Here is a 26,793-nt window from a genome sequence, read left to right as displayed (position 1 = left end):
CAGGGTTAGTTCTAGACTCTTTCGTTAACTTTTATTTTTTTTGTCTTGCAACATTTAATTAGTCAGGGTGATGACCCTGAATGGAACTGCTTCATTTGAATATACCATTAATCTGGAAGAGGCAGCCATTGTGCAAGGCTGAAAGTCTGCAGGCTTTCATTCCAAACAGCAGACAGTCTCACTGATTAACAGGAGGGACTAATCAGCTGCTTTTGTGTTTGGTTGGGATCAAAAAAGTATGGCTCTATAGCTGAAAATAGTTACACTTAAAAACTCCAACATAAAACATAAAAATCTTATGGAGAGTAAGAAAACTTAGTTGTTCATCTTAAATGGAGCATAAATGTGTTTAGTTGATTTCAGGGCAATATGGTATATTATGTTATATTTATTATGTTATATTTTGGTATTTGTTGGGTACAAGTGGACAGACTGATCTAACTTCTGTACTGGTAATTGCTCTGTGTACATGGGTGGAGAATTGGACCAAGCAGCCAACTGGCACCATCAATTCACTCACCACTCAAGTTACACTGAATCTAAAAATATGTGAATCATGTCTGTTTGTTCAGACTTCACTGAGGTTTGACTCAGAGAAAGAAATATTGAATAAAATATATGTGTTATGTGTTTTTTAAATTTTGAAATCTTTAAATTTTATCTAGGCATATGGAGTGAACCAGACAACTTACTTTTAATTAAGGCTCTCTACCAAGGCCTGAATTTCAAACAGAATTAATAAGGAATGTTGTACAGCATTGTCAACAAACTTGTTCATTAGTCTGCCTCTGTGGTAAATCCCAGACAAAACTCAGACAAAAGTTAATCCACTTTTATGGAGTATTGTGGACCAGAGCTTGTTAATAAATTGTACGCTCCAGCCAATCAAGACACAATCTGGGGCATTGCAACCAACAGAGGATCAAGTAAAGGATCCATATGAGTTGCCATAGCGACGACATGAAGGCCAGAGGTGTCTATCCTTGAGCAAAACGGCAAACGAGATAGACAACAAGATCCTGTTAGGTTTATGAGACAGAGCCTATAAAGCGTCAGCCACCTGAGGACCAGTGTGTGTGTGTGTGTATGTGTGTGTGTGTGTATTTGTGATTTCAGCTTACGTACACAAATAAAAGGTTAAAAACAGGTTTGCTGATCTCTTGCCTCCACATTACCTTTGCTGTCATAGTAACTGAGCGCTGTAGTGGTTTGAAGGTAGGAGGGTGGTGGAGAGCACGAGCTGCCGAGGGAGAGGATAACAAATGGAGGAAGAGGAGTTGGAAGAGAAGCAGGAGGAGTGTCGAGGCAGTAGACTGATGGAGCGGGGAAACAGAGGTGGGGAGGACAGACTGAGGGGGTGGATAACTCGACCAGCTGAGCGGTCTCGCTCTGTCAGCCTGGCGAGGAGGCAGAAGAAATGGAAAGGAGGCAGTGTGAGATAATAGGCATGAAAAGAAAAGGTTGGCATGAAAGCACTGATAAGTGGTTTCAGTGACAATTCCCAGTGCAGAAGACCTGTCTCTTGTTTTTACAGAACAATTCAGTAATTGTGTTGAGGTCTAAAATAAATTGAAAAACACGTATATAATGGAAAAATAGACAGGAAAGGTGCAAGGAAAAATGAATGGGGGAACAAAGGCAGTGGGATTAAACAACACAACAGTCAGTCATAACAGTGAACAGTCTCCTGGGTTCATGTCATTTCTCTGTTGGTGCCTCTCTGCAGGGACCAGAGCTCATAAGACAGAGAAAGCAAAAGGTTTAAAGTCACTATCTTGTCGTAATCTAGTCAAAAAGCAAAAGCTCAAGACATTTGGTGGATTGACCACTGAGGACAGTACATGCAGCAGCTGCAGCATGGGACAGTTAAATGCAGCATTATGTGAACCAAAATATTTCTCTAGATTAAATTCAAAACCAGCTGGGAATCTCAGAAAATACAAGCACATTGCAAGCAAACCTTCAGTGGGCATATACCTCAGCTAAGGCTGCACAACCCTCAAAACGTATTACTTAATAACTACATATTTTAGTACAGATCAATGACTGGCTGGCACAAAGGCAGTGTTTTTGGCAAATATCAAAATCCTGTCCACAAATATCTGATCTCTCTATAATTCCAAATAATCCATCTGTAGATACAATGTCATTAAAATGTTTTGCAGGATTACTTTCAGTTGAAACATGCAATTCCACTAGACCTCACCTACAAGACCTTTTGGAACCAAATAGAGGAAAACAGTTTCACAAATTGAAAAAGAAGAGTCTTTTTTGAAAGGCTCATCCAGATTTGTTTACCTGTCTGAGAAACCTATCATACCAATACTATCATCTGCCTGCAGTAGCTTTATAACGGTACCCTGTTTTGCACACTAGAATATAATACTCTCCCAGCAAACAGTGTGTGGGAAGTCCAACACCACAAGAACACAGTAAATTTGACATCCAATAAAAAAAAGACAAAGTCATATCATTAGATTTTATGTCACAATAAAGAGACCTGTGATATGGCTTTAACTGTTGAAAAATGGGTTTTAAAGAAGTATGAAATCTTTGCTAAAACAGACATGCAACATCTGTCCCATCGCTCTGGTCTGGTTTGAATGGATGATTGTAAAACATCCACACCATGGCTGTTTATCTAAATCTATTTTTAACATCTGGAGAAATATGTGAATGTGCACAGTAGTAGCTATTGAATTCCTCAGAATTATTTGCCTTAGATATATATCTCTAAGCAAAATCAGATTAAATCTCCAGTCTGACAGACCTTCATCATCTTTACCGCCTTGTATTTCCTCAGCTGCTTGCAGACACAGAGGGAAGGTATGGCTAATGGTCTGCAGAGAGGAAGAGGAAGATCAAAAGAGCAACCAAATCTGAACACGTAGGACTGTGTAAGCATGTGAGACTGGTGTGAATTTCATGTGTTGTTAACAGACGTTTTCCAGCCTAAGGCGACAGATGAAGGCAGAGAAAAACTTCCTTTTGATCTCTCCCATACCACCCCCTCTCTCATTTTCTGCTTTCCCTCCATCTTCATATCTCTCCCTCTCCGCGTTTCTTCGATTTTATTTATTGCTCTCATTCAATCGCTTTCTGTGCAATTCTCAGAACGTCCTCTCCCCTTCCTCCCCATATCATCTTTCAGATGCAGCTCTTGTTACAGACCATCCTCCCTTCTCTCTCTGCCACCACATTCCCTGTGGTCAGTAGTAGCCTGCCATGGAGAGCCATCAGTCTCACACATACCCCTGATCTCTGACCCCTCTTCCTCTCCAGCATCAGTCTCCTGCCATGTTGTAAAACCACAGAACTCGTATATCCTCCATCGATTGCCACTCACTTCCTTCATCAGTCTTTTCATCATGGTTTTCCATCTCTGCTTCACTTAGATGAGGGAAGTACTGACAGCACTGACATTAGATCCTATAACATGACTTAGAACGCGTGACAATTGACAACATGGAGGTACACACAGAATCTCTAATGTCCAGAATGACCTTAAAAAGGATAAAGAGTGCACAGTGCTCCACACAACATTCTGTCCATGTTTAAGGCTGTGTTTCGATGTAATCACCTGCTTAACCTCTCGCTGACCCCAATCACTCAGTGTCAGAGCATGTGTGTATTTTTTAACACAGTCTTATGAAAAATATAAATCTTTGCTTGCTACAGAATGAGCAGTATTTCCCACTGACTGTGATACAGATCAAATGGTCATAAAAGTTTGTTTAAAATACTGAATAATGAATTACTTCTTGTCTTCCACAATGGTATCCCATCACGGGAAAACCCTCATTGATTGTGATCACTGATGCTCTTAATGGTCACTTTTATTTACACTACACTATGGTGTCTGGTATCTACATAAAGTGTGATAAATGTTTTGCTAAATACATTTGTTTTAATTGGATGAAACTGAGAATGAGTTTAAGTTTGCATGATTTCATACCCAGGTTAGATGTGTGTGGGAAAGCTTCCCAGCATGCACCTGGACAATTGCCCCTGGCATTATCGTGTTCATCAAACTGATCTGACGGAGGACGGACATTGTGGAGGTCAGATCAGATCAGAGAGCACTTTAGTTATAAAAGGCTCTCTGGAGTTCACGGGTGCCAGGCTGGGTGGATTAGCAGCTGAAGCATGCTATTGCAGCTGGTGTTAAAGAGGCTATTTGCTTGCACAGTGCTGTTTGTGCTGCAACCTCATTTGCATGAAATTCAAAGTAAACAGGATTGCAAACTTTCAGCTCAAGCAAACTGAGGCACAAAAAGGCACTTATGTATTACTCTCACAACAAATTCTCTGTGAAGCTAAACAACCTATTTATATTTTACAGTCAAATTTCCCCCCAAACCCAAAATTCCCCATCTGCATGTGTGGAAACTGAGGCTAGAAATTGATGCCAATTTACCTCTCTTGCTCTGACACCAGTAATCCATCCTCCTCCACTTCTTGTTCTCCAGATTTAGCAGAGGCAACCTGGATTTGAAGAGGTAAGTCTCGGCCTAGAACCACAGAGGCGGACATCTGCTGTGGGCTTAGTGGAGGGTCAGAGCTTGGTTTGTGTGGAGCGCAAAAAATGACATTGACAGTGCAGACATGATCTGACCGACTGGGCAGAGAAAGCGACAGACAGACAGGCTGACAGATTGTGCATGTGTGAATGTGCTGATGCTTCATCCCAGAGGTGTTGAAAAGACAGAAATCTGCATTTCCCTTCTGTATTAAAATGCTGTGGAGTGGGCCCTGAGGATACTGGGAGAAATTTCTCAAGCTGGCTTTCCTGATGCAGCCATTAAATATGAAACTTTAAATGCTACGCTTTAAATTAATTTCCCACTTGACTTTGCACCAGATCTAGAATTGCATCTAACAAGAGAAGGAGGATGGAGTGTTTATGTGTAAGGAATGAAGTCAGAAAGGCAGATCCCAGTCTAATGATTTTTATCTGTTGACTGCAGCACAACCTACACATCTACCGACACAGGAAGAGATACACAAACACAGACAGCGAGCAGACAAACACTCACAAACATACACACACTCTGATTTGATCGTTAGAGCTTAGCCCCCTTAATGATCACTTTTCCTCATCCGCTGCTGCTGGTTAATTGCTCAGCCGCTGGAGGGAAGAGGGAAGGTTATCGACCGGCTTGACACAACAGCATCGTTCATCTCAATCACACGACTCTCTGTGGAAGCAGAGGGCTGGGTCGCTGCGAGATTAAAACACCTCTTCATGGTGTTCTGAAGAAATTGTCATGGTTATTTGTATTAAAGCCATGTTATGATGTGGTCACGCCTTTGTAAACCTGTTACAAGAGCAAATCATATTTTCAGATCAGCATGAACAGTGGAGTATGAGAACAAGTTACTAGAACATTACGTGCATTTGGAGAGCACGTTGCTTTTGTAATTTGAGATTCGCAGCTGAAGGAGGATATGTGGGCAGATAACACAAGCTGGGATTAATCAAACATGTAATCTGAGAGCAGTTACTTAAATACAGTTTTAATGCAAGGGAGCGATAAATATATATGGATGCTAGAATACAAAGACTCATGTAGTGTTTCATTTTATTGCGACATTAATTTGAAGATGGTATAAATAGACACAGTTTGACAGGAGCTGTGGCTGTAGTTTAATTATATTTACACTTTAGCAGTTTGATCAACATTGTAGTAGTTGTTTGTCATCTGGCAGTAAATTTCAGTGTCAATGAAAGAAATTGTTTTCTGAGGCTAGAACATTGTACTCATTTCACCACCTAGGATTTGAACTGCTCGTGGAATAAACAAGTTGAAAATACAAGAAAATATCAAGTAAAATCCAAAACTAGAGATGTTAGTTTTCCCTCCAGCCAGGCTTCACAATATTTATTTATTTCCATTCAGCTGCAGCTCAGAGGAGAGAAGATAAAATGCTGATCTAACACACGGCCTTCTGGGGAAAAGCATCCCAAACTCCTTGTCAAGCTTTCACTGAAAACTGCTGTTTTCACAGCCTGAGATCAAACAGCTGACATAAACTCAATAAGAAAAGTATTTTAAGATGAAGGACTTCATATCAAGGCTCTGAGCTTTGATAGGGCATATGAAATGTCTGGATATTTTTAATATGGCATAAACAGTTTAGACTGAGCAAAGTCTAAATTCCAAACTCACACATACCTCAGATTGCAAGACTGACCTCCTGTAAAGTGTCCGCAGGTCGCAAGAACTTATTACGACCCATGGTTACTTTTTATTGTTAGGAGACCTCTAGTGGCCATAGCAATTAGAACAGGAGCAAAGGAGGAAGTCAGGTAATGTATCCTCCATAGGAGGCTGGGGACAGGTGAGTCAACAAAACACAGGATTTATGAAACAGATAGTCAGTGTTTCACTCCACAACCTTAACCACTGTCTGTTTTATTGTTCATTACTGTAACCATGATGACAAACCATGATCTTTTTCTGAACCTAACCGAGTAGTTTTTGTGGCTAAATCTAACCAAACCATGACAGTTCCACAACCTTAACCATGTGTTTAGAATTGTTACCATGATACTGAACGTCTGGTACTGTCACAGCTGGTGTATGGAATATAGGCAAGAGGACACAAATGCACACAGGCAGGCAGATGTAGTGAAGAGACTGTGATAAAACAGTGACCAAGGCTTAAAGGCAAACAGGCAGGTAGCAGCTAAGGTGGCAAGAACAGGAGTCCACAGCACGAACAGCTCGAAGGCCAGCACGACATACTACGATCTGGCAGGGAGCAAGTGGAGCAGGTGGAGCAGGGAGGTTTAAATACTGACTGGATCTTATCTGGGGGAACTGGGAGCAGGTGCATGAGCGGAGGGGGGTGTGAGTTAGGGAAGGTCAGGTGACTGTGACAGGAGGGAATGTCCGAGGGCATCTGGTGAATGGCAACAGTTGAGGAGGGTTCCATGTACATGCAGGTGCCTCAGGGGGTGAGACTGTGGCTGACAGGGACAGGGGGGCAGAGACTGGGCAACATTCACAGTACCAGGGCAGGGATGCTCCTGTTGTTACCATGACAACGAAGGTCCAAAGCATGTTGCTCATACACCATATTGCTCCCAAGCAATCTATATGGTTGTTTATGTGAATTGTTTTAATTTTCCTGTCAACCACTTCTTTTACTGGAGACAGTAACTGGAGACACTGCTACCAAATACCAATCTTACTAAAAACACAGCTTGAAGTGAAATACAGCTAGGGAAAACTGAAGAACTGAAGCAGTACACTAAGTAAATGTTTTAAAGAAGAACTGCTGCATCAGCAAATGAAACTCTGTGGTCAGTTCTACATCAAACATTCATGGGTTTCACAGAGGAGGTCAGAGTAGCTTTGATTGGTGTCATGTTCAAGGACATGTTAAAAGAGATGGAAAGTGAATCCCCTCTGGGCTTCCCTTGTGAGGGAATGCACGGAGAGCCACCAGGATACCTCGCTGACTCTTCTTTAAATGTCGAAACTGTTAGTTAGTAACTGTATAGTTATTATACTCTCATTCCCACTTATGCTTTAGCACTGAAACCTCAAAGATGCAGAGAACAAACAGCTCTCCACAGCTGGGGTTAAGTGTTAGCTCAAGGCCACTTGAGTGGAAATTAGTTTGTGAAACTTTCTGGGAAAAGTAAATCTGCTGCAGTTTGCCTGCTGTGTATTTTAATCTGGGGAGGTGAATTGGAGCCTTAAGCTGATGTTAACTTTGCAGCAGAAACTATTTCAGCTCTACATGAAGTCAAACACAGTAGATGATTATTTCTTTGAGGGTCAACTTTGTTTTTGTATACAGCCACATCTCTGATTATTTCCTTTCCTAACCTTTATTGACCATTCCTTCACTATATAAACAATCTAGAGTGGCAACAAGTTGACAAAAAAAGTAACATGGAATAGATTTTTTCTTTACTCAGAACTAGAGCAAACAGAAAAGAAAGTCCAATTAAAAGTTTTGAGTTTTGTTTGGGTGAAAAGTTCCTTTCAAGGAATAGCTAGTAACTTAAAAGAATAGTTTTACATTTTGAGAGATATTCTTGATGATTGATACCACTCTCATGTCTGTAGGCTAAATAACTGGAGCTGCTGGAGCTGCGAAAAGTATGGCCAAAATACATAGTAAAAAATATTAGGTCTCAGATCCCCTTAAAATTATCTGCATGCAGACACACAACAAAGTGAAACAAATTTTCCAGATGAAAGTAATTTAAGTGGAATATCTTTTATAATGACATTATTAAGCCCTAAAGAGTTTTTACTTGATATCTCAATCTCATTTTTTGTCCTTATTTCCTCAGCTCTGATGTCACTGTGGTTAAACAGGTTCATGTCTATATAAAACACCTGGGTAATCCATGCAGTTATGTGCACAACACACAGCTGGTGTATCACATCCTGCTGAGCAGCTCAGTCGTCTCAGGTGGTGAGTCACAGACACAGAGCAGTCACTCACCACCCCCATGTTGTCTGTTCTCCTCTCCTCTTATGTCGTATATTAATTTGATTGGATTAGGTTCGGTTGTCCTCGTTTCTGCACGAGCCAAACAAGGAAACACCCGTGGATGGAGAACTATGGAGAGACGGAGAGCTATATTTAAAATCCTTCTCACTGTGTCCAAACCAGATTATATTTACTGCGGCTGTGGACTCGTCTACCAGCGAGTAGAGTTTCTGCAAGGTACACACACTGACTAAACCATATATTAACACACATTCACTCATGCACACACACACTGTCAACTGAAAATTTGTAACAAAGCAGTCGGTTCTAAAACTGAATGACAAGCTTTCTGTGTGTATGAAAGAGGGAGAAACAGAAAGAAAGAGCTGTCACCTTGGGGGGGGAATATGAAGGTAGCTACACAGTAGTCAAAGCTGTTAGTTGCAAGGTTTGCAGCTTTTATGTTGTTAATATTTGATGCCAGTAACTCTCTAGCCATTGTGTCTGCTGATTAATATTATTACATTTTTCCTGAACAGTGAACCTCAAATGATGGCAAAGCTAAATATTCCCTGTCCTTGTGTGCTGCATCACAAGGAAGAACCACACTGCGTTTGCACACATAGTGATTGATGCAAAGGTTTAACATTATCCTGTCAGATATAAAGCACTGTATATATATTTCATATATATATATATATATATATATATATATATACTCTTGACTGCAGCTACCACTTAGATCTAGTGACAAGTTGAGGAAACCACAGAAGAAAAATATTGTATGGCTTAACTACATATACATCTGTAAGAAAGAGTGAAATATGTGAGAAGGTTAACATTGGTCATTCCAGAAAGTGGTGGGGACATGTCCCTGCATCCCCAGGGTAAATGACACCCATGAGAAGAAGGACACCAGGAGGCAACAAGTGACTTGAAGGAATGGTGAGAAGGACACAAACAAGAATGGAGCACCACTTGTCACCCAGAGGGCTCTCCACTGGAGCAGCATGGATGATCCTTCCATCAGTCATTCACCTCCTCCCCCTCCTCTGTCTTTTTACTCTCCGATGCTTTTCCTAATAGACTGTGAAGTCGACGAGCCTATTGCAGAGATACTCATGCTTGAGAGGTCAGTGTTAATTATGATGTTGCTGTATGTGTGTGTCTGTCCTCTGAGAATGTTCTATGGGCAAAATGTCCTCACAAAAATCATTATTGGACCGGATAATGAATTTAAAAAAAAATAGAAGGAAAAACATCTGCACAATGCCACTTCTCCAGGATCTAATCTTTGGTGACAGCTTGGCTTTAGATAAGAATAAGATCTCTGAGGTCAGGATTAGGATCAGAGTAGAGCAAAGGTAAAGGTTAGGGTTAAAGCTGAACAAATAAGAAACTGAAAACTGAAAAAATAAGTACTTTTTTTGTTTTTTACACTTAAAATAAACTACATGTCTTTGTGGTCAGGACAAACAAAGTAAAATCAAATAAAACCCCCCTGAGCAAGTGTCAGGTCATGGTCAGATCCTACTAGGCAAAGACAAACAAAGAAATAAAACCCTGAGCGAGAATCTGGCTCTACTCATCAGTTTAACTAAGTTTTGATCCCTCCTGTGTGTATATTTACACATTTCAGAGTCAGCATTTCCTTCAAGAAATTGAATCGTCAAGTTTGTAGAGTACGACTAATCTACGGTGCTGTCAGGGAGTATTAGCATAATAAGCAGTTGGCTCTGTGCTGCAGATATATGAAATAAAACAATGATGAGGTTGAAATTCTGACTCCCAGCTTTAATTTAACAGTCTTCTCATCAACATTAGATTTACGTTACGAATGAAAACTGATACGAACATGCCCAAATATCCCTTCAGCTGAGAGTCAGCACTTAATCCTCATAGTCATGGTTTCATTTCAAGACTTTAAATTTAATGTGAATGTGGGGAAACTTTCCCCCTTCTGAAGATAAATGTGAGGAGTTGTCTCATGTCAGAAGTTCTCTTTTAGGTTTCTTAGTTTTTTTGTTGAAAACCCAAATTTGTATGAGACACATGCAGACTTCCAGTAATGCACCAGTGTTCTAGACGGGGAGTATCTCTTAAAGCAGAGTCCAAACTCTCTTATTTCAGTGTTTTACAGTCAAGGCAGGATGTTTTTCAGCTGCTCACCTTGGCTCTGAAGTACTGTGGGGAAGTGATTAAATTATCAAGTATCATGTTAAGCTAAAGTGGCGAAATGAGTGTGTCACAGTTTTCTACTTCCAGCATGCATTTCACTACAAGAGGGGAGAGAGAGAGAGAGATGCAGAAAAAGAACAATGAGAGAAATGTCCATCACCATGGAAACAAGGGGGAATTATTGCTCATTTTCCTCTCCTCTCCTCACACAGTAATCCTACGTCCTGTCTTTTATCAGTGTATTTCACGTGTGCTCCTCTCTCTCTCACCAGGACTGTTGTCTGTGGAGTTTTAGTAATTCACTGTTTACGCAGCTAAGAAATGTTAGAACATTATAAGACGACCGAGCCTCTAGTCTTGACTTCTGGGAAAACTCAGAAGCTAAGCACCATGATGAACAGTCCAGATGGGCTGTAATTTCAGCACCTCATTTGTGATGTTATCAGGCCCTCATGCTTCATTTGCTTTGGAGATTGGATTTTTTTTCAGCCAGCTGACTAATTAGATATTTTAGTAGCTTTGGGGAGTTTCTGTGAACTGTTTCAAACACTCACATTAGTTTTGATTGTTATCATGATTTTTTATTTGAAATCTGCCTGAGGTTAATAACATAATACTTGCAAATAAAACTGCATCTCTTTCAAATTTAGAGGAATTGCTGGTACCTCTGTGTTGCTCTGTTCTTGGTGGATTTTGATGTGACACTAATGCTATTTGGTAGATTGCTATATTTAAAACCAGGTAACATGCATTACATTCATTCAGTGTACCACTAAAGACACAACAGACAGTGAAAATGCAGTGATTCAGCTCATACAGTGTGAATGGTATTGTGAGCAGGTTCTTCACTGTGGGGATGTAGCTCAGTGGTAGAGCGTGTGCTTTGCATGTACAAGGTCCTGGGTTCAATCCCCAGCATCTCCAGAGTAGCAATGAGTGTTATTAAGTTTAAATGGTGAGGGTTTAGTGGTTTGTCATGCAGTTCACTCCCACTAAACATCACATTGAGGCTGATGGCACCTACTTAATTCTTTAACAGGCAGCTGCCAGCAGGCTGATGCAGGCTATTATTGTTCAAATGCAGAATAAACAAAGCTCACAGAGTCTCCTAAAATACTAAGAATTAGTTGTTGTGTGGGACATGCATGGCAAACTAGCTTGAACTATGAAAGTTGTTTTGTATATGTGAATTAATAGATAAATGTAGAATATTTTTAATTTATGGTTTTTAATATTTCACTCATAGTAAATATAATCACTTTTAATTTCAGTGGAACTGGAACAGAATATATATGACACTGTGTGTAAATTTCAGTGGTGGGCCGTGAGCCAGCTTTCTCTGCTGGCCCAAACACTGTCACAATCACTGAATTATATTTTTTTAATGTTTTTTTTTTTCCCATTAATAATATATGTATTCAATTGTTTCCAAGTCTATTCTCTTCATCTCTTCTCATTTCCTCTTGGTTATGCTGCTTCCAATGCAGTCTGTTTGTGTTGCCAAGTTAACGGAAATCTACCTTGAGGCCTTCAGAATCAACAGTGCAGGCCCCCGTAATTTAAAACGAATGGCAATGAAACTGTTGCCTCGCGGATCCTTTAACCAATCAGATTTCGAGTTGTGGGCCTTCTAGCAGGTCTTCGCTAACGTCAACATTTTCATGTCATTTGATTGGATGGTCAGAGGTCGTACTGCTCAGAGCTAGCAAATCGCACCTGTAGCTACTAGCGCAAGCTAAAACACGTTAGTATAGATTTAATATCTGTTTTTTTCAACCCACAATGGCTGGACGACGAGGAAGAGTTCAATGGCTCTATTGCAGAGGTTATCTGTGCGTCTCAGTTCCAACAATAAGTCCTTTTCTATCGCTATGGAGGCTAACGCTGAAAGTCGAGTCTACCCAGTCATATCTCTCGCAAAGTTTTAATTTGCTTTAGGGCTGAGAATGTCCGCTCACCAGAAGCAGTTTTTTAATTTATCAGCAGTTTCGGTGAGTAAACGCATTTTACCTATATTTTATTGTTTATGTTTTTGTTATTTTATTAGTTAACATTGATGCTTCTGGTGAAGATGATGTGTGTGGCCCAGCTGCGGCTGAAGTGTTTGGAAACCTATTGAATTGTGTTAATTGGGTCTTTACAGCCTTGCTTCAGTAATGGCGTTTATCCTGGCTACATGCCATGCCTGTCTGTGATGCAGAATTCTGTTACAGCGTTTCTGTATAATGTTGGTGGTTTCTACTGCCGTCACATCATAATGACGGTATTGAGAGGTGGGTTAATTCAGGTAGGACACCAGTGAAGGCCTGTGAAATGCACGGCCCGCCACAGGTAAATGTTAATAACTTTAGAGCTACTTAAGGCAAACAGAAACTGTTTCTCTTTCACTCTCATTAATAAGCAATGTCACAGTCTCTGTAAATACCATGTATCATAAATATAAAAAATTAGATGTTGTAAGTTAGCAGTTTGTATGCTGTTGCACTCTGTCAGAGTACAGGCATTTATATATAAAGTTTGCAAGTCAGAATACAACCTCATTCATATTTTAATACAAAGTTTAAGTGTCTACTGCTTTTCATACTGTTTACAGGGTGCATTACACAGAGATTGGAGTGCATTGTAAAAATTGATTTTTCCTCAGACAGAAGGCCTTCATGTCAAGTCATATCACAGTATTCAGTAACACACAGGTAACACATTAGTGCAGACAAGCACATACTGTATACTTCACTCCATGGCTCCACCCTCTAACGGTGTAGATTTATGCATTCAGCGACCTTTGGCCTGTGTTAGAATTAGTCTGGAATAGATCATCCAACATGAATATTGAACATGCATATAAAAATCGACTCTGGCTACAGTATGGTGGTTAGCCTTAATGTTGTGTGTATGTGCAACTGCATGCGTCTGTGTGTTCTGCCTTAACAAAACTAGGTTAAAGTGTAATCTTCCATCGTTTGTCTGCATCTCTTCCTCTTATTACAGCCCTGTCTGCCTTGTGTGCCCATCTAAAGCTTTTTTTCTCCCCCAAGCTTCACAGTCTGTGATTGATGGAATGAGTCAAGGAGCAGAGACAGAGAGAGGGAGGCGGATGTATTTATTGAAGCAAATAAAAGATGGATAGAGCGAGAGAGACAGAGGAAGTGAAGGAGAGAGATGAGCTGTCAGGGGTTTCTTGAATGGCGCAGCAATTTCCACCTGCAAAAACAAGACTTTTGAATCCCTGCTGCACTGGCTCAGACGGAGTGAAAATATTCTCTCTGTGATGGTATCTGACATGCTGTTATTGTCTTCACTTGCTGCACTCTGAGCCTGTTAATGGATGTGCACCAACGTCCATACATGTGCACACACAGACGTGCATGTAGCTTCTTATGCACACACACTTCTCGAAAGTCATATTTTTCTGTTTCTCAAGCGGAAGCGGAATCAAAGCAAATTTTGGGTCATTCAGAGAGTTACACATCACTCCAAAACTGGAAAATGTGACTGCAAGAGGTAGAGTTAATGGTACGCATGCACACAAACACCTACACGCACTCTTTTCTGAACTTCAAGTGTTCTCAGCTGTTCTGAGAGGGGAAACAAAATAGAAGGAAGAGATACTTAAAAGGCAGAAGAGATGTGAGGAGGTCGTTAAAACTGATGTGAAAAGAAAGTCAAAAGTAAAGTAAGCGCCTCCCTGAAGTTCTAGAAGAATCTGGTGTCAAGAATATTTCCCTTTCCTGCATCAGAGCTGTAAAGATAGCTGGATTTTATATTACACCTTTTGGAAAAACTTGAGATAACACAACGCCCACTAATGGCTTTACAAATGAAGGAAAGACAAACATTTGTGCTCACACTGCAATAAAAAGTGGATGAATAGCTTAAATGAACAAACAGTGAGTGAGGAGATGTCACAGTGGAGCTGGCAGAGAACAGGGGAAATTGAGGACAGAGGAACGAGGGGATTGTGAAACGTAGGGATGGACCAATCTCCCCTCTCTTTGACCAGTCCTGATGGGGGTGGACTTTGTTCTTCTCTGGCACAGCCGGTCAAAAGCAAAGTGAATACGTTACCCGGTCCAGCAGTTTATAAGTCATCCACTTAAACTTTACCGGAGGAGGAGAGAGGGAGAGGAGATGAAGGAGAAGGAAAGAGAGAAAGAAGCAACAGGAGAACAAACAGAGGAGTGAAAAGGACAAAAAGGAACCAACAATAGGCCACTACTACTACTAGCAATACTACAACCTATTTATCACATTTATAGCGGCGTGGTCCAACAGCTGCTACGATGTGGATGGAAACCAAAACAGACGTGGAGGAGGCCAGCAGGAGTCGAGCCAGCCTCAGTCGGCGTGTGTTGAACACTCTGCTGTTGTGCACTGGGGACATGGAGTGCTTGGATGAGTACATGCAGGGTAGGGAAACCCTCCACACTGCTACAACCTGACACTTTTTCTTACTTCTAATCCTGAAATATAGAATGGTGTGACTTTTAGAAAAATGTGTGTCAAAAAATGTATAATTCATCAAGTCTTTCCATAGCGTGATTAATGATAGAACTTTTTGAAAAGAGGAAGTTCTCAAACACTTGAAATGTGTTAGAGCCATAATCATTAATAATTGACTCTGAAATGTTTATATTTCTATTAAAATATGCAGATGTAATCATCACACAACTCCCACAGTAAATGCTTTTGCACATAAAGATAATTATCATTAAACTTCCGTCTTGATTCTTTTATAAAACCCTGAATTGGCATCAAGAAATACAGCAGAGAGACAAGTTTTGTGCCATAAGTTCCACTTTTCAACATCTGCGAAAAACACAACTGGAAACACTAATAGTCTCAGAAGGTTTTGTATAAATTGCTGTAAAGTGTTGTATTTCACAGACCATGTTTTCTTCCTGTCCCTAGACAAGTCATTTGTGCTGCAGCTGGGGGTGTGGGGCCTGAGGGGGGTGACCAGGGTGATACTGGCCAACAACCCGCTGAGCGGCGCTCTCATCCTCGTTGCACTGTACTGGGCTTCCCCCTGGCAGGGCCTGCTGGGAACTCTGGGTATACTGGTCTCTACGCTAACAGCTGTTATCATGGGACAAGACAGGTGGAAGGACATGAGCAACTACACACAATTAATACAAAATGCACTCAATTCTATGTACATATGTAATGACCTAGGTATTTTAAAAGCACACAACAGAAAAATGTCCCTTTTAAACACTTGAACCCTCATTAAAAACCTGCCTGTTGCCTGGAAGCCGACCCTGTAACACAAGCCTATAATTTACCCGGCCCATATGACTAAGGTTGATTGAAGCTTCTACTCAAAATTCATGAGAGTAACAGCTTCATGACGGATGGCCTTGTGTTCACCCACACCCCCTTCTAGCAATTCTTATTTTAGTTCCTGTCCCAGTATTTATTCCACACACTGTATGATATGCTAATATGCAACCTTGTTTTAATGTTTTAAAAATAATTCCAGCTGAACTGGGGCACCTAATGTTTTATGTCTGACATGTTGAATATATTTAGTGTGACCCTGGGGCTTTTTCTCATTTAAACTGAACAGTTGGTTTCATGAGGGCCCATAACAAGCTATGCTAATGTGTGTTCTGATCATGACAAAAAATCCAAACTTTTTTTGATTTTAATGTATACAATCACTATCACTGTACAGTAATGTTGCCTTCTTTCGTCTTCTAAAGAGAAAATGCAAGATGCAGTTGTGATATGTGTATTTTCCTGTTGTGTGTGTGTGTGTTTGTGTTTGTTTGTGTGTAGTGCTGAGGTGTCAGGAGGTCTCCATGGTTTTAACGGCATGTTGGTGTCTCTGCTGATCGGAGTGTTCAGCTCGACTGGAGACTGGTACTGGTGGCTGCTGCTGCCTGTCTGCTTGGGGTCAGCTACATGGTGAGACACTCTCTCTCACACACACACACACACACTCGCGTACACATATACTTGTGTCTATATATTTTCAGCACTAGTGCTGAGATATGATTAGGTTAAAGCACAAAAACTGTGTGGTTTAGCTAAGGTAATGACTTATGAGCTATTTGTTTCTATTTTTTTATTTCTTGAAATGTATAAGAAGCACAAGTGTAGTTTTTCTCTCTTTGCTGTAAAACTGAGCATATTTAATCAAATGGTTAATGTTATTTTTGTGCCGCAGCAGTTGTGAGTCATTGAAACAGTAGGAACCACTCCTGTCTCCAAGGGAACCAAAATACTATTGTTAGAGTCAATCAACCTTCATATATAAAGACCTTTTACACACAATTAAAGACTGAAAGTGAAAGGAAATATACCAGTGGTCCTCTTCTCACCACAGATTGTCATCATTTTGCCTCAACCTCACTTACACTTATAAAATGGATGCCAAAGTGAAGCCATTTTGGAAGGGCTCAGTATTCAGTATGTACAAATAAAGTGTATACATGTCATTGTAGCATGTAAGCAACGTCCAGTTCGTAAAAAATAATCAGTCCATCCACTCTTTTGTCCCCTTTCCCCTTCTTCAGTGTCTTCCTGTTCAGTGGTCTGTCCTCAGTGTTGGATCGCTGGGACTTGCCTGTTGCTGTGTTTCCCTTCAACATCATCATAATTCTCTATCTCCTTTGCACTGGCCAAGACAATCCCTATTTTCCACACCACGCAGCTACGCCACCAGGGGCACTGGAGCTTAATGGCACCAAACTCATTGCAACAGAGGTAAGGACACGATGAAGCAGACTCTTAAATCTCAGATGGTGTAGGTTACTACACAGAGAGGAAGTATTTCCCACTTTTTTCCTAAATTATTATGAGAAACAAAGCCGGAAATGGGACAAAAAAAGGGACAGGTTTCATCAGGTTCTTACACGTCATGACATTTATTTGGCTGTTTATTTTTTATAGGTACATATAATGTTCAGTTTTTGGTGAAATAGTTTTAGGGGGTTGGTGATTTATTTGTATGATAATTTTGGAGGTTGTCATTTGTGGTACATTTGAAATTTACTGTATTACACATACAGGATGTGTTAGCATTAAGGGAACAGAGCACTGGGAGAATTTTATAATAACGCTTCTTGTGGACATTGGTGAGGTTGTTAGGGTCTGGTACAGATCAGCCAGCCAAATCGTCTCTTCTCACCTTCTTAAAATGCAGTATACTTTCCACACGTACCGACAGTTTATTGGTGCCATGAGTCTGGGCCATCTTCCTCTGAGAGGAAACTAATATTCTTATCCAGGATGTGCTGCAAGTGTAAATATTAAGCAGCTGAAATATGCTGCCAAAGGCATGTAATGTCTGTGTTAATGAATTTGTGATTTGCTAGTTTTGCAAACACCCTCACAGTATGACCCTGTTTGCACCTAAAAATAACATATATGATGCATTTAATAAAAACTAATTTTGGTCTACTGTTCTGCTGATTGCCTCTTCCTCGCATCATATATGTAACAAATCACTGCAACACAAGTTTAGGCTGGAGAGAAACTCACACACGAGTTAGAGTTTAATAGTGTTTGGATTAAGCTGTTTATAAAAGCTGCTTATGTAACTGCTACATTTCTATTCACTTTACATGCTAACATTTTACATCCTATCCCCAGTTTGGGAATTTGTCAGCTGATGGCTTCAACAGCTTAAAAACTATTTTTAAAATTAAGTCTGAGCAAATAATGTAATGGTTATTTTCAATAAGTCTTTGCATTGGTTCCCTTGTACTACTTATACTGCCATCATTTTCCGTCAGAGTAACATTTGCAGTGATATTTAAACAGAGGCAGCCCATCAGGTCACATGATGAGAACAACAGGTCCACTTCATTAGTAGTCCCAAAGGGAAATATTAGATATGATGAAATATACAATGAAGCAAGAATACAAAAAGAGTTATCCTCTGTGCAGCTGCCATGTGGCAACCCAGTCTCCAGAGTAAGCAAGTAACTGATAGGAGCACAATATGCATAAGATCAGTCTGCTATGACTCACCAGTTACTTAGCAACAGTCACTGATGGAGCTCCTGGTAGGAAATTATAATCAGCCCAACTGTTTTAATTAACAATTCTGGTGATTGAAGGTGAAGCTCTTGCATTCAAGATACTGTGTTTATTATATTTTGTTCACATCCTGTGGAGTTAATGTCAGTCAGACTTCCAGGAGGGATAAATCGAAGGGGATTTTATAGGCGTCTGTTACCTTGGTAAAACCAGAGAGGAAAAACAACAGCAAACAACAACAGACCTGGAGGCCTAAATTCCTATGCTACTGAAAGTCCAGACGATTATAATGCAAGCTGTTGCACAGTGCACCTTGTAAAGAAAGCAGTTTTCCTTGACCAGTGAATTCAAATGAAATGTGCTTGCCTTGAATTGCTTCTCACTAGACTTGGACAGAAGAATCCAGACTCCCACCACCTGCTGCAGTCGGCTTTTGATCTCTGCGAGCCAGCTGGCATTTCAGTTCTTAAAGAGCGACTGAATTTTAATCTTCATGCTTTTGTTTGAAGACAGGCAGGACAGATTATGTGATCCGAATCAGAAAAGCTCTATCTTCTTCCAAGTGTACAGAGAGATTTTTTGTTAGCAGGTGTGTTTATGTATTGACAACTTGCCGTTTGTTAGTATATGCTGATTATCCATTCATTCATTAGCTATACTGCTTAGGGTTATGGTTGCTCTGTGTCTGCTGGCTGTGTAAATGGAAATTGTTTTGCTAACACATTCACCACATTAACCACACAAAGCTTATCCCTTATGTCTTTTGCGAAAACGGTACTGCCAGAAAAACAGCCAGATTATGCTACACAGTATACACCCAAAATTACCCTTTCCACAGAATGATGATGACCTTAAAAGGACATCCACTTCCTGTCATTTTTACAGCCCTATTATAAAGAATAAGGTTATGATCAAGAAGGGGAGGAGGTGTAATTTCATTTTTCCCAGAGCACCTCCTTAGAATCAGTCACGTCAGTACATTTTGTAGAGATGAAACAGAAACAGTAAACAGCAGCAAGATACAAATGTAGTGTGTGTAAATGAGAGAACAAAAAGAAAAAATAAACAGCATTTTAGAGGTGTCCCAGCGGTCTAGGTTCCACCTACAGTTCCATTTGGAGACCTTGCTGCATCAAAGCTTAAATATATTCATCCCCAAACTTTAGCCTGATGCTGTAGATGTAACCCTCCACTTTACACACCCCATATATGGTGAAAAACACCATGATCTGCAAACTGATGAGAAGTTGTCTAAACTAGATTAGCCACACTGACTAAACCCTCAGCGCTGTTAGGTGTCCTGAATATGGAGCCAAGATTTACACACCATTATATTATTAAGCATCACACCCCGTGGCACAGTATGTCCCCTCACTCTAAATAATTATTTTCCACAAGTTTCAGCCCCTCCATCTGAGTTTATTCCTCGCTCCTTGTATTTCTTACTCTATTCCAGAGTCTCTCTCTCGTTTTCTATCTTCTATTTCAGTCTCTTTCTTTTTAATATTCCTCACATTTTCCTTCCTGTTTCCCTCCATCTGTCTGTCTCTCGCCTTGTAAATGATGTCTCTTTTATGTTATAAATTCCCTTTGGTTTGTTACTTTGGGCAATTTGAAACCTCTAAATCCTTCTTTTTATCTCCTTGCTTCTCTTCTCCCCAGTCTCTATCCATTTCTCTGCTCTGCTATGCAAATGTCCTTCCTCCCTCTCCCACTTCCTCCATTTTTCTCTATCACTTTTTCAATCATCTCCGTCTTTTTAATCCCTCTTTCCTTCCTCATTGTTCAGTTTATATCTATATAACCACATTTTCAAGGACAGCATAATAAAGTCATAGATTTTTTTCCACTATAGTCCTTATGAAACAATCTCACCCCCTCATTCACTTCTCCTCTCTCTTCCCTCCTCTTCTTCCCTTTCTGTTTTTCCTCTTTTCACCCCATTTTTCTTCTCTATAGCTCTCCTCCTTCCCTTTCCTCCACCCGTCCTTATTTCCTCCTTTCTTGCTTCCTCCTCTCGTCTTTCCTATGATTCTCTCTAGAGATGGCGATGACGTCGGTCCTATTTATATTTAATGTCTTCAGCTTTCACTCTGCTGAGGATGGTGCTCTGGCTGCACTACAACAGCAGCGTATTTAATCTTACTGCACACAGACATACACATGTAGACACACATGGAATCATGCCGGCACACACAAGGAGCGACGATGATACAATTAAAGACCATTTATGATTTGTAAATATAGGCAGGTGCACCCATCACATCGCCATGGAAACTCTTCATCTCACTGACAGTGAATGGGAATGCAGCATGTGTGTGTGTGTTTAACTGGGTGATGTCACATATTTTGTCATGGTTTTGTGAGTGTGTTTCTGCTCTTGGGATTTTATACTTGCATACAAAACTTGTGTGTAATCATGGGCAATATGCTTCACAGTGTAAACTCGTCTCCAAATCCTCTTCCATCTTCTAACTCCTCCCTCTTGACCATGCAGGTGATACGTGGCATCCCTCTTGGTGTGGGTCAGATCTTCGCCTGTGGAGCCCTGGGGCCCTCCCTCCTCATCCTAGGAGCTGTTCTGCTCTACTCCCCCCTGCTGGCCGTCCATGCTCTGCTGGGATCGGCAATTGGCACGCTGGCTGGTGAGTCTGTGTGTCTGCGTGGGAGGAGGAGTGGGAGAGCCAGTGAAGTGGGGTATATTATTGGATTTGTTTGCAGGTCATAGGGCATCATTACTTGCAGGGAAATTCATCCTGTTGAACAGTTACTGTAATACAGTGTCTTCTGTAGCTCTGGAGGGGCTTTGTGAAGGAATAACCAGTGATGTCATCAGAATTATCTCCGCTTGGGCTCAGAGACAACATTTATCACAAAAAGCTTACAATACAAATGCTGTACATTGTGTTTGGAGGACATTTATTTAACCATACAGGAAGGGTCAACAAAAAGATGGTACCAGGTGCATTAAAAGATGTAACTTGACCCATGCCAAGGAGTGTGTTTTTGGCATTTTTGTGCTCTTATTATAGACAGCTGAGAGAATACAAGAAACAAGGGAGAGAGATACAACAAGGTTCCCCAGCTGGGACCCAGCAATTCACAGGCACGATCTCCCCTAAACCACTGAGGCACCCTTATTCTGTCTTTTAATCAGTCTCTTGTGAGTTCCCCAACTTGAAAATCCATCCATTATCCACAACCACTTACCTTGTGCATGGTCACAGGGAGCTGTTGCCTATACCAGCTGACTTTAGACAAGACTCAGGTGCCTGTCTACCACAGGGCTGAAACATTTACTGTACATGTTCCACATCTCTGCGATACTAAATGGTTGGAGTACCTTAAATAAGCATCTGCTAGTTTCATAATTTGCACCATTAAGTATGATTGGCTGTCTTACAAGCGCAATATACAAGCTGATCACATCAGTTCATATTCTTCTACATGTATGTTTACTTTATTAATTCCACTAGCCATTTTACTAGTTACATTGAACAGCTTGGCAGTGGGAAACTGAGTGCAGATGACAAAAATGAAAGCATGGAAGGATACATACTTTATTTTCGTACTGACACTATGTACTATGTACTCCATACTGCAGTCATAGTAGCAGAAGTCTCCATACTTGAGCCAGTAGCATAATGCAGTATAATAAACTTTTATTTTAGGTGACAGAATAGACCTTTCATTTATTAAACCATCAGTCTTGACCTCAAATATATTACAGGTTTAGCTGCCTGCATGGCAACTGTTAAATTACAGTATGTTTTAACGAGGTTAAAATCAGGTAAGCTTTATGAATCCCTCTGGCAAAAAGAGAAAATATCAGCAGCATATATAAATATGAAACTCTGAGACAGGCTGGCAGGCTGTGGGGGCTGCTCAGCTCCGAAAGACACACAGTGATTAGCCAGGGTGCTGATAACCGCTGGCTTATAGTCAAACACACAGGCCTGTGGCTATGTATGCCTTTTACATCTGCCTCACTGCGACTATTCAGGGAGAAAGAATGAGAAACGCTGGAGTTTAAAAGACTTCAGCCCCCTGCTTCCGTCTGCTGCTATACGTACATTACAGTGTCCTAAAATATGTGTGTGAATGTGTATGTGTTTCTGCATGTGTGTTTGTAGCTATGAGTCATGCTGTAAAAAACAAAAAAAAACAAAAACAAAGCCAAAAAAAAACAAAAAACTGAGGGGTGGGAGTAAGCTCGTATGTACACACACTTTGCACAAACCCATGGCCCAGTGTTAACAGTGGCAGGAACGCACACACACACTGATGCAATAAAAACAGTGTGACAAGAAAGTGATCAAAGATATGTTGCTGTAATGAGATTGTGTAGGCAGCAGTGCTGAAAGGAAACAGCCTGCTGGAGCACGACAACTAAATGCATAAGAGCAAAATCACAAATAGTCTCTATTGTGGCCATTTGTGCATTCTCTTATTTCTTTCATCCTTTCTTCCTTCTTTCCCCCCCTCATTGTACAATTCTGTTTCTCCATGTTTTCCCAAGTGAGGTTTTTTTTTTCTCCAACTCTGAAAAAGTTAACCATCCTTTTATTTCTTTCATTTGGATGCTTATAATTCAGGGTCCCACCAGAAGCAAGTTTCTATTTAAAATGCAGCTAGTTATCCTTTTAACTAATTCCAAGGGACAAGAGCAAGTCTTACTCCTCTTTTCTAGTTGCCTGGGAGTTTAATAATTGATTTTAAGATATTACTGTCATTTTGAATGTCTGAGGAATAAGGCTGGTAATATTCTATATTGTTCTTACTGGCATCAAATCTCAAACCAATGATGAATTAAACCGACGTTAAAGTTTGATAAAGCTAATTCTTGGTGCAGTCGACCTCCATCACTGTCCAGAAACTATTACAAACACATCAGTAAGCTCCACTGGTGCACTCTGCGACATTCACATAGTTTTGCTGTTCATACTCAGTAAAGCACCAAATGTGTATTAATCCACAGTTGGAAATAGTCTGCAACAAATGGTCTGTTTGCTCCTGATTAATAATTGCAGTCTGCAAACTGCAGCCCCAGTTGTTCTACAAAGTTGCACAGGACAACTGTATTAGTACTATATTTAGAGGACTAACTAGATATAGTTAGTGTGGTTAGTTTCACCAGATATATTTAGTGCTTTAGATATAGGCAGGTGTCCTCAGTTAGTGTCTCTTCAGCTGTCAGGCTCTTTGCCTTGGTATCTCAGCTTAACTAAGTGCATATCTTTTAAATCTCCCCTTAAAAATATAAAGATTATTTAATTTTTTCTTCTCCTTACACTGTCTCTCCCCTCACTTTGATAATACTTTGACTTCCTTTATTCTTTGTTTTTATCTTGTAGTTGCTTCTTATTCTGTTACTGTTAATTTTTGTGGTGGTCATAAGGAGAATATGGATATTTGATGTATGATGCATCCTTTGCCGCGGTGTTTGGTGAACTGGCTTCCCTGAATATAAATGTAAATACGCTAACACGCCCACGCACAGAGACAAATGGAGCCACAGCGCACAGTGAGAAAGTTCAGTGTGTGAATAAGTGCTACAAGGTCAGATTCAAAACTTAATCCTGTCTGACAGAGAAGCAGAGGGGAAAAGAAGGATCAGTGTCAGGAGACAAAGAAAAAAGTGTCAGATGGTGATGGAGAAGGATAAAGGGCTGAGGAGGGAAAAAAACTGAGGAGGGGCTCAAATTGAATCAAAGACAAAAAGTTACACCAGAGAGAAAAGTAACAAAGAGAAAGATGCTAATAAATGCAACAGAGGAGAAAAGAGGGCTCCCTCAATGATCAAGAGATCTGAAAATGTGTGTGTGGCTGTGTGTACTGAATTGACACCATCTTCTTTAACACTACAGACACCAGTCCTGCCTCTGGCTCTGGCTTTGGTCTTCTCTCCTGCCTCCCCCTGATGAACAACCCTTTTTTTTCTTTGCAATTCTCTCTTTAGCTCCTTTAATCCTTTCACCTTATCATCCCTCAAAACTCCTCTCATCATCCTTTTCACTTGCATCATTCTCTCCACTGCTTCCCTGCATTCATTATCCTTCAGTGCCACTAAAATGCTGAGTATAGAGATGCTGGGAGTGTGTGTGTGTGTGTGTGTGTCTGTGTGTGTGTGTGTGTGTGTGTGTGTGTGTGTGAGTGTGATGTCATCATCATCACCATCCTCACTGATGACTGATTGACAAGAACTGATATCAGTTTACTAAACCCCTCCCTCAGTCAGTGATTGTCCAGTCATAGCTTAGCAACTGTAACCAGGCACAGCAGGCCTGTCAAGCTTTGGATTTCTTCACATGTTGCAATGGTGTGTAAGGGGCTTTAATTAAAAAGAGATACTCAGCATCTCAAGAGTTTGGAGAGTGTCTTAAGTACTCGCTTTCGAGCATTAGAATAAATCAGATGTTAATTCTTTTTATTTATAGTAATACCAGGGCTAACCAGCTCTCCCCTGCAATATAAGAGCAATGCTGTGTCTTTATTTCCATGTCCTCTAAATACATTTTAATACATTACATATTTAAGAACTTTTTATAAGCTTCTTGTTCTAGAACAGATCAGCTGGAAACATAAAAATGTCAATGTCAGCTTAAGACTGTTTTCACCCCACTCACAGATTATTAGCATTAGCATGTACTGACATGTCATCCTATCACCAGCAAATGTATTGTTTTCATCCTCCTCATCACCCACTTCATCCGTAGCTCTTGTTTACTTTCACTGTCATCAGCTTCATTGGTTTATTATTTTCATCATTATTACCATGACTAATCTCAGCATTATAATTATTATTTCTATCCTCAGCATCTAATTCCTCCCCACCTTTAGTGCTGTTGTTAATCTTTTTTCTTTACAAGGATTAAGCTGGGGTGGGAGACCAAAAGCAGGCAGACAGCAAATGTTTAGAGATGTGTGGATCCTGACTAGAGGTTGGGGACATCATGTAGCTCTCCATGAGTAATCAGCTTCATCTCCGTTATGCCTACTTCGCTTGTCTGTGAGAGTGAGAGAATGATGGAGAGATACAGCAGCATGGGTCAGACTAATAGAGGAAAGAGATGTGAAGTTCGCCCGGGACAGGCAGAGCGTGAGGCCATATTTAGAGCTGTCACTCAAAGCTTTGTGGTGTAAACTATTCCCATAAGGGGTTTCCGGAGGAGGGGATCACGGGCTGTATGTAGGCCAGAGCCTCCACCTTCTGCTGCATTCACATTGTAGGAGAATAATTGTACAAATACTTCAAAGTGGCATCAGAGTCGGGAGGTAAGAGAAAGTGGGGCAGTTGGCGAAGTCAGCTGGGGGTCATTGCTTAAGTCTGAGTCCTTTAAGTAGCTTTCTATTTATGATGTGAAACCCCACATGAAAGGCTTTTTCAAGTAAAAATCTTTCTGGTTTGACAAACTGTTTTCGGCATCAGGCAGGAGAGAGGAGGCAGAAACAGAGGACTCTCATTTGGCCCCTGCCAGCTAAAACACAGAACTCTTTTAGGGGGTGCTTATTTATGACCTATACAACACAGCAGTATAGTAATGCATAGTGATACAATTTTCTTTTTGCTCTTGGCAGTTATTTTCAAAACTGTACATCGGTAGTCTTGAGTAACACCCAGTCCTCTGGGTGTTACATAACAGGCCTTATGAAGAGCTACTGTCTAAAGTCTGGAGCATGACTGAGAATTCATTTGAAATAACTGAACAATTTGAACTGTCGTTTTAGAAAATTAGCCCTGCTAGCGGCGTGGCTCTATGGACAGCTATGAATTTCGCTGACTTTGACGATCCCTTGACTTTTTCTCTAACACCACCATGATGTTGACCTTGGTGATTTTGAGTAAAATGTCTTTATAATTATTGGATAAATTAACAAAGAATTTGATACAGATCCTTGGGATGAATTATATTAACCTCAGAGATTCTCTTTCTCTTTGGTGCCAACATCAGGTCAAATTTTAATTTGTTTAATAATTAGGCATTTGACAAAGTACCTGAAAAACTAAGAACATTCCCATAAATCTCAGCTGTACTTTTAGTTGTAATTAACAAATGTTAGCATGCTAACACAGTAAACTAGGAGCACAAATGTTCCCCGCTAAACATCAGCACGATAGTCTGGTCTTTGCAAACATGTTACCACACTGACTTTAGCACATTTGCAAGAGCA

The 26,793-nt window shown here is 40.5% G+C and overlaps 1 protein-coding gene and 1 non-coding gene across 2 annotated transcripts in view; both read left to right on the top strand.

Moving 5' to 3' along the window:
• The first annotated feature begins 11,487 nt into the window (after window positions 1-11,487).
• Window positions 11,488-11,559, top strand: trnaa-ugc (transfer RNA alanine (anticodon UGC)). Its single transcript has one exon. It is a non-coding gene; the product is annotated as a tRNA-Ala (tRNA).
• A 2,142-nt stretch (window positions 11,560-13,701) lies between these two features.
• si:dkey-183c6.7 (urea transporter 2) overlaps window positions 13,702-26,793 on the top strand; it is a 19,580-nt gene continuing 6,488 nt past the window's right edge. Inside the window, exons 1-5 of the mRNA XM_018684888.2 lie at window positions 13,702-15,042; window positions 15,544-15,733; window positions 16,414-16,542; window positions 17,154-17,343; window positions 21,119-21,266. Coding sequence (XP_018540404.2) covers window positions 14,916-15,042; window positions 15,544-15,733; window positions 16,414-16,542; window positions 17,154-17,343; window positions 21,119-21,266 — 784 coding nt within the window. The 5' untranslated portion in view covers window positions 13,702-14,915. The remainder of the gene's footprint in view (window positions 15,043-15,543; window positions 15,734-16,413; window positions 16,543-17,153; window positions 17,344-21,118; window positions 21,267-26,793) is intronic.

Source organism: Lates calcarifer, linkage group LG14 (genome assembly GCF_001640805.2).
Source record: "Lates calcarifer isolate ASB-BC8 linkage group LG14, TLL_Latcal_v3, whole genome shotgun sequence".
In the NCBI taxonomy this organism is placed as follows: domain Eukaryota; kingdom Metazoa; phylum Chordata; class Actinopteri; family Centropomidae; genus Lates; species Lates calcarifer.
The sequence above is the reverse complement of the archived record's forward strand: the minus strand, read 5'-3'. Positions and strand labels throughout refer to the sequence as shown.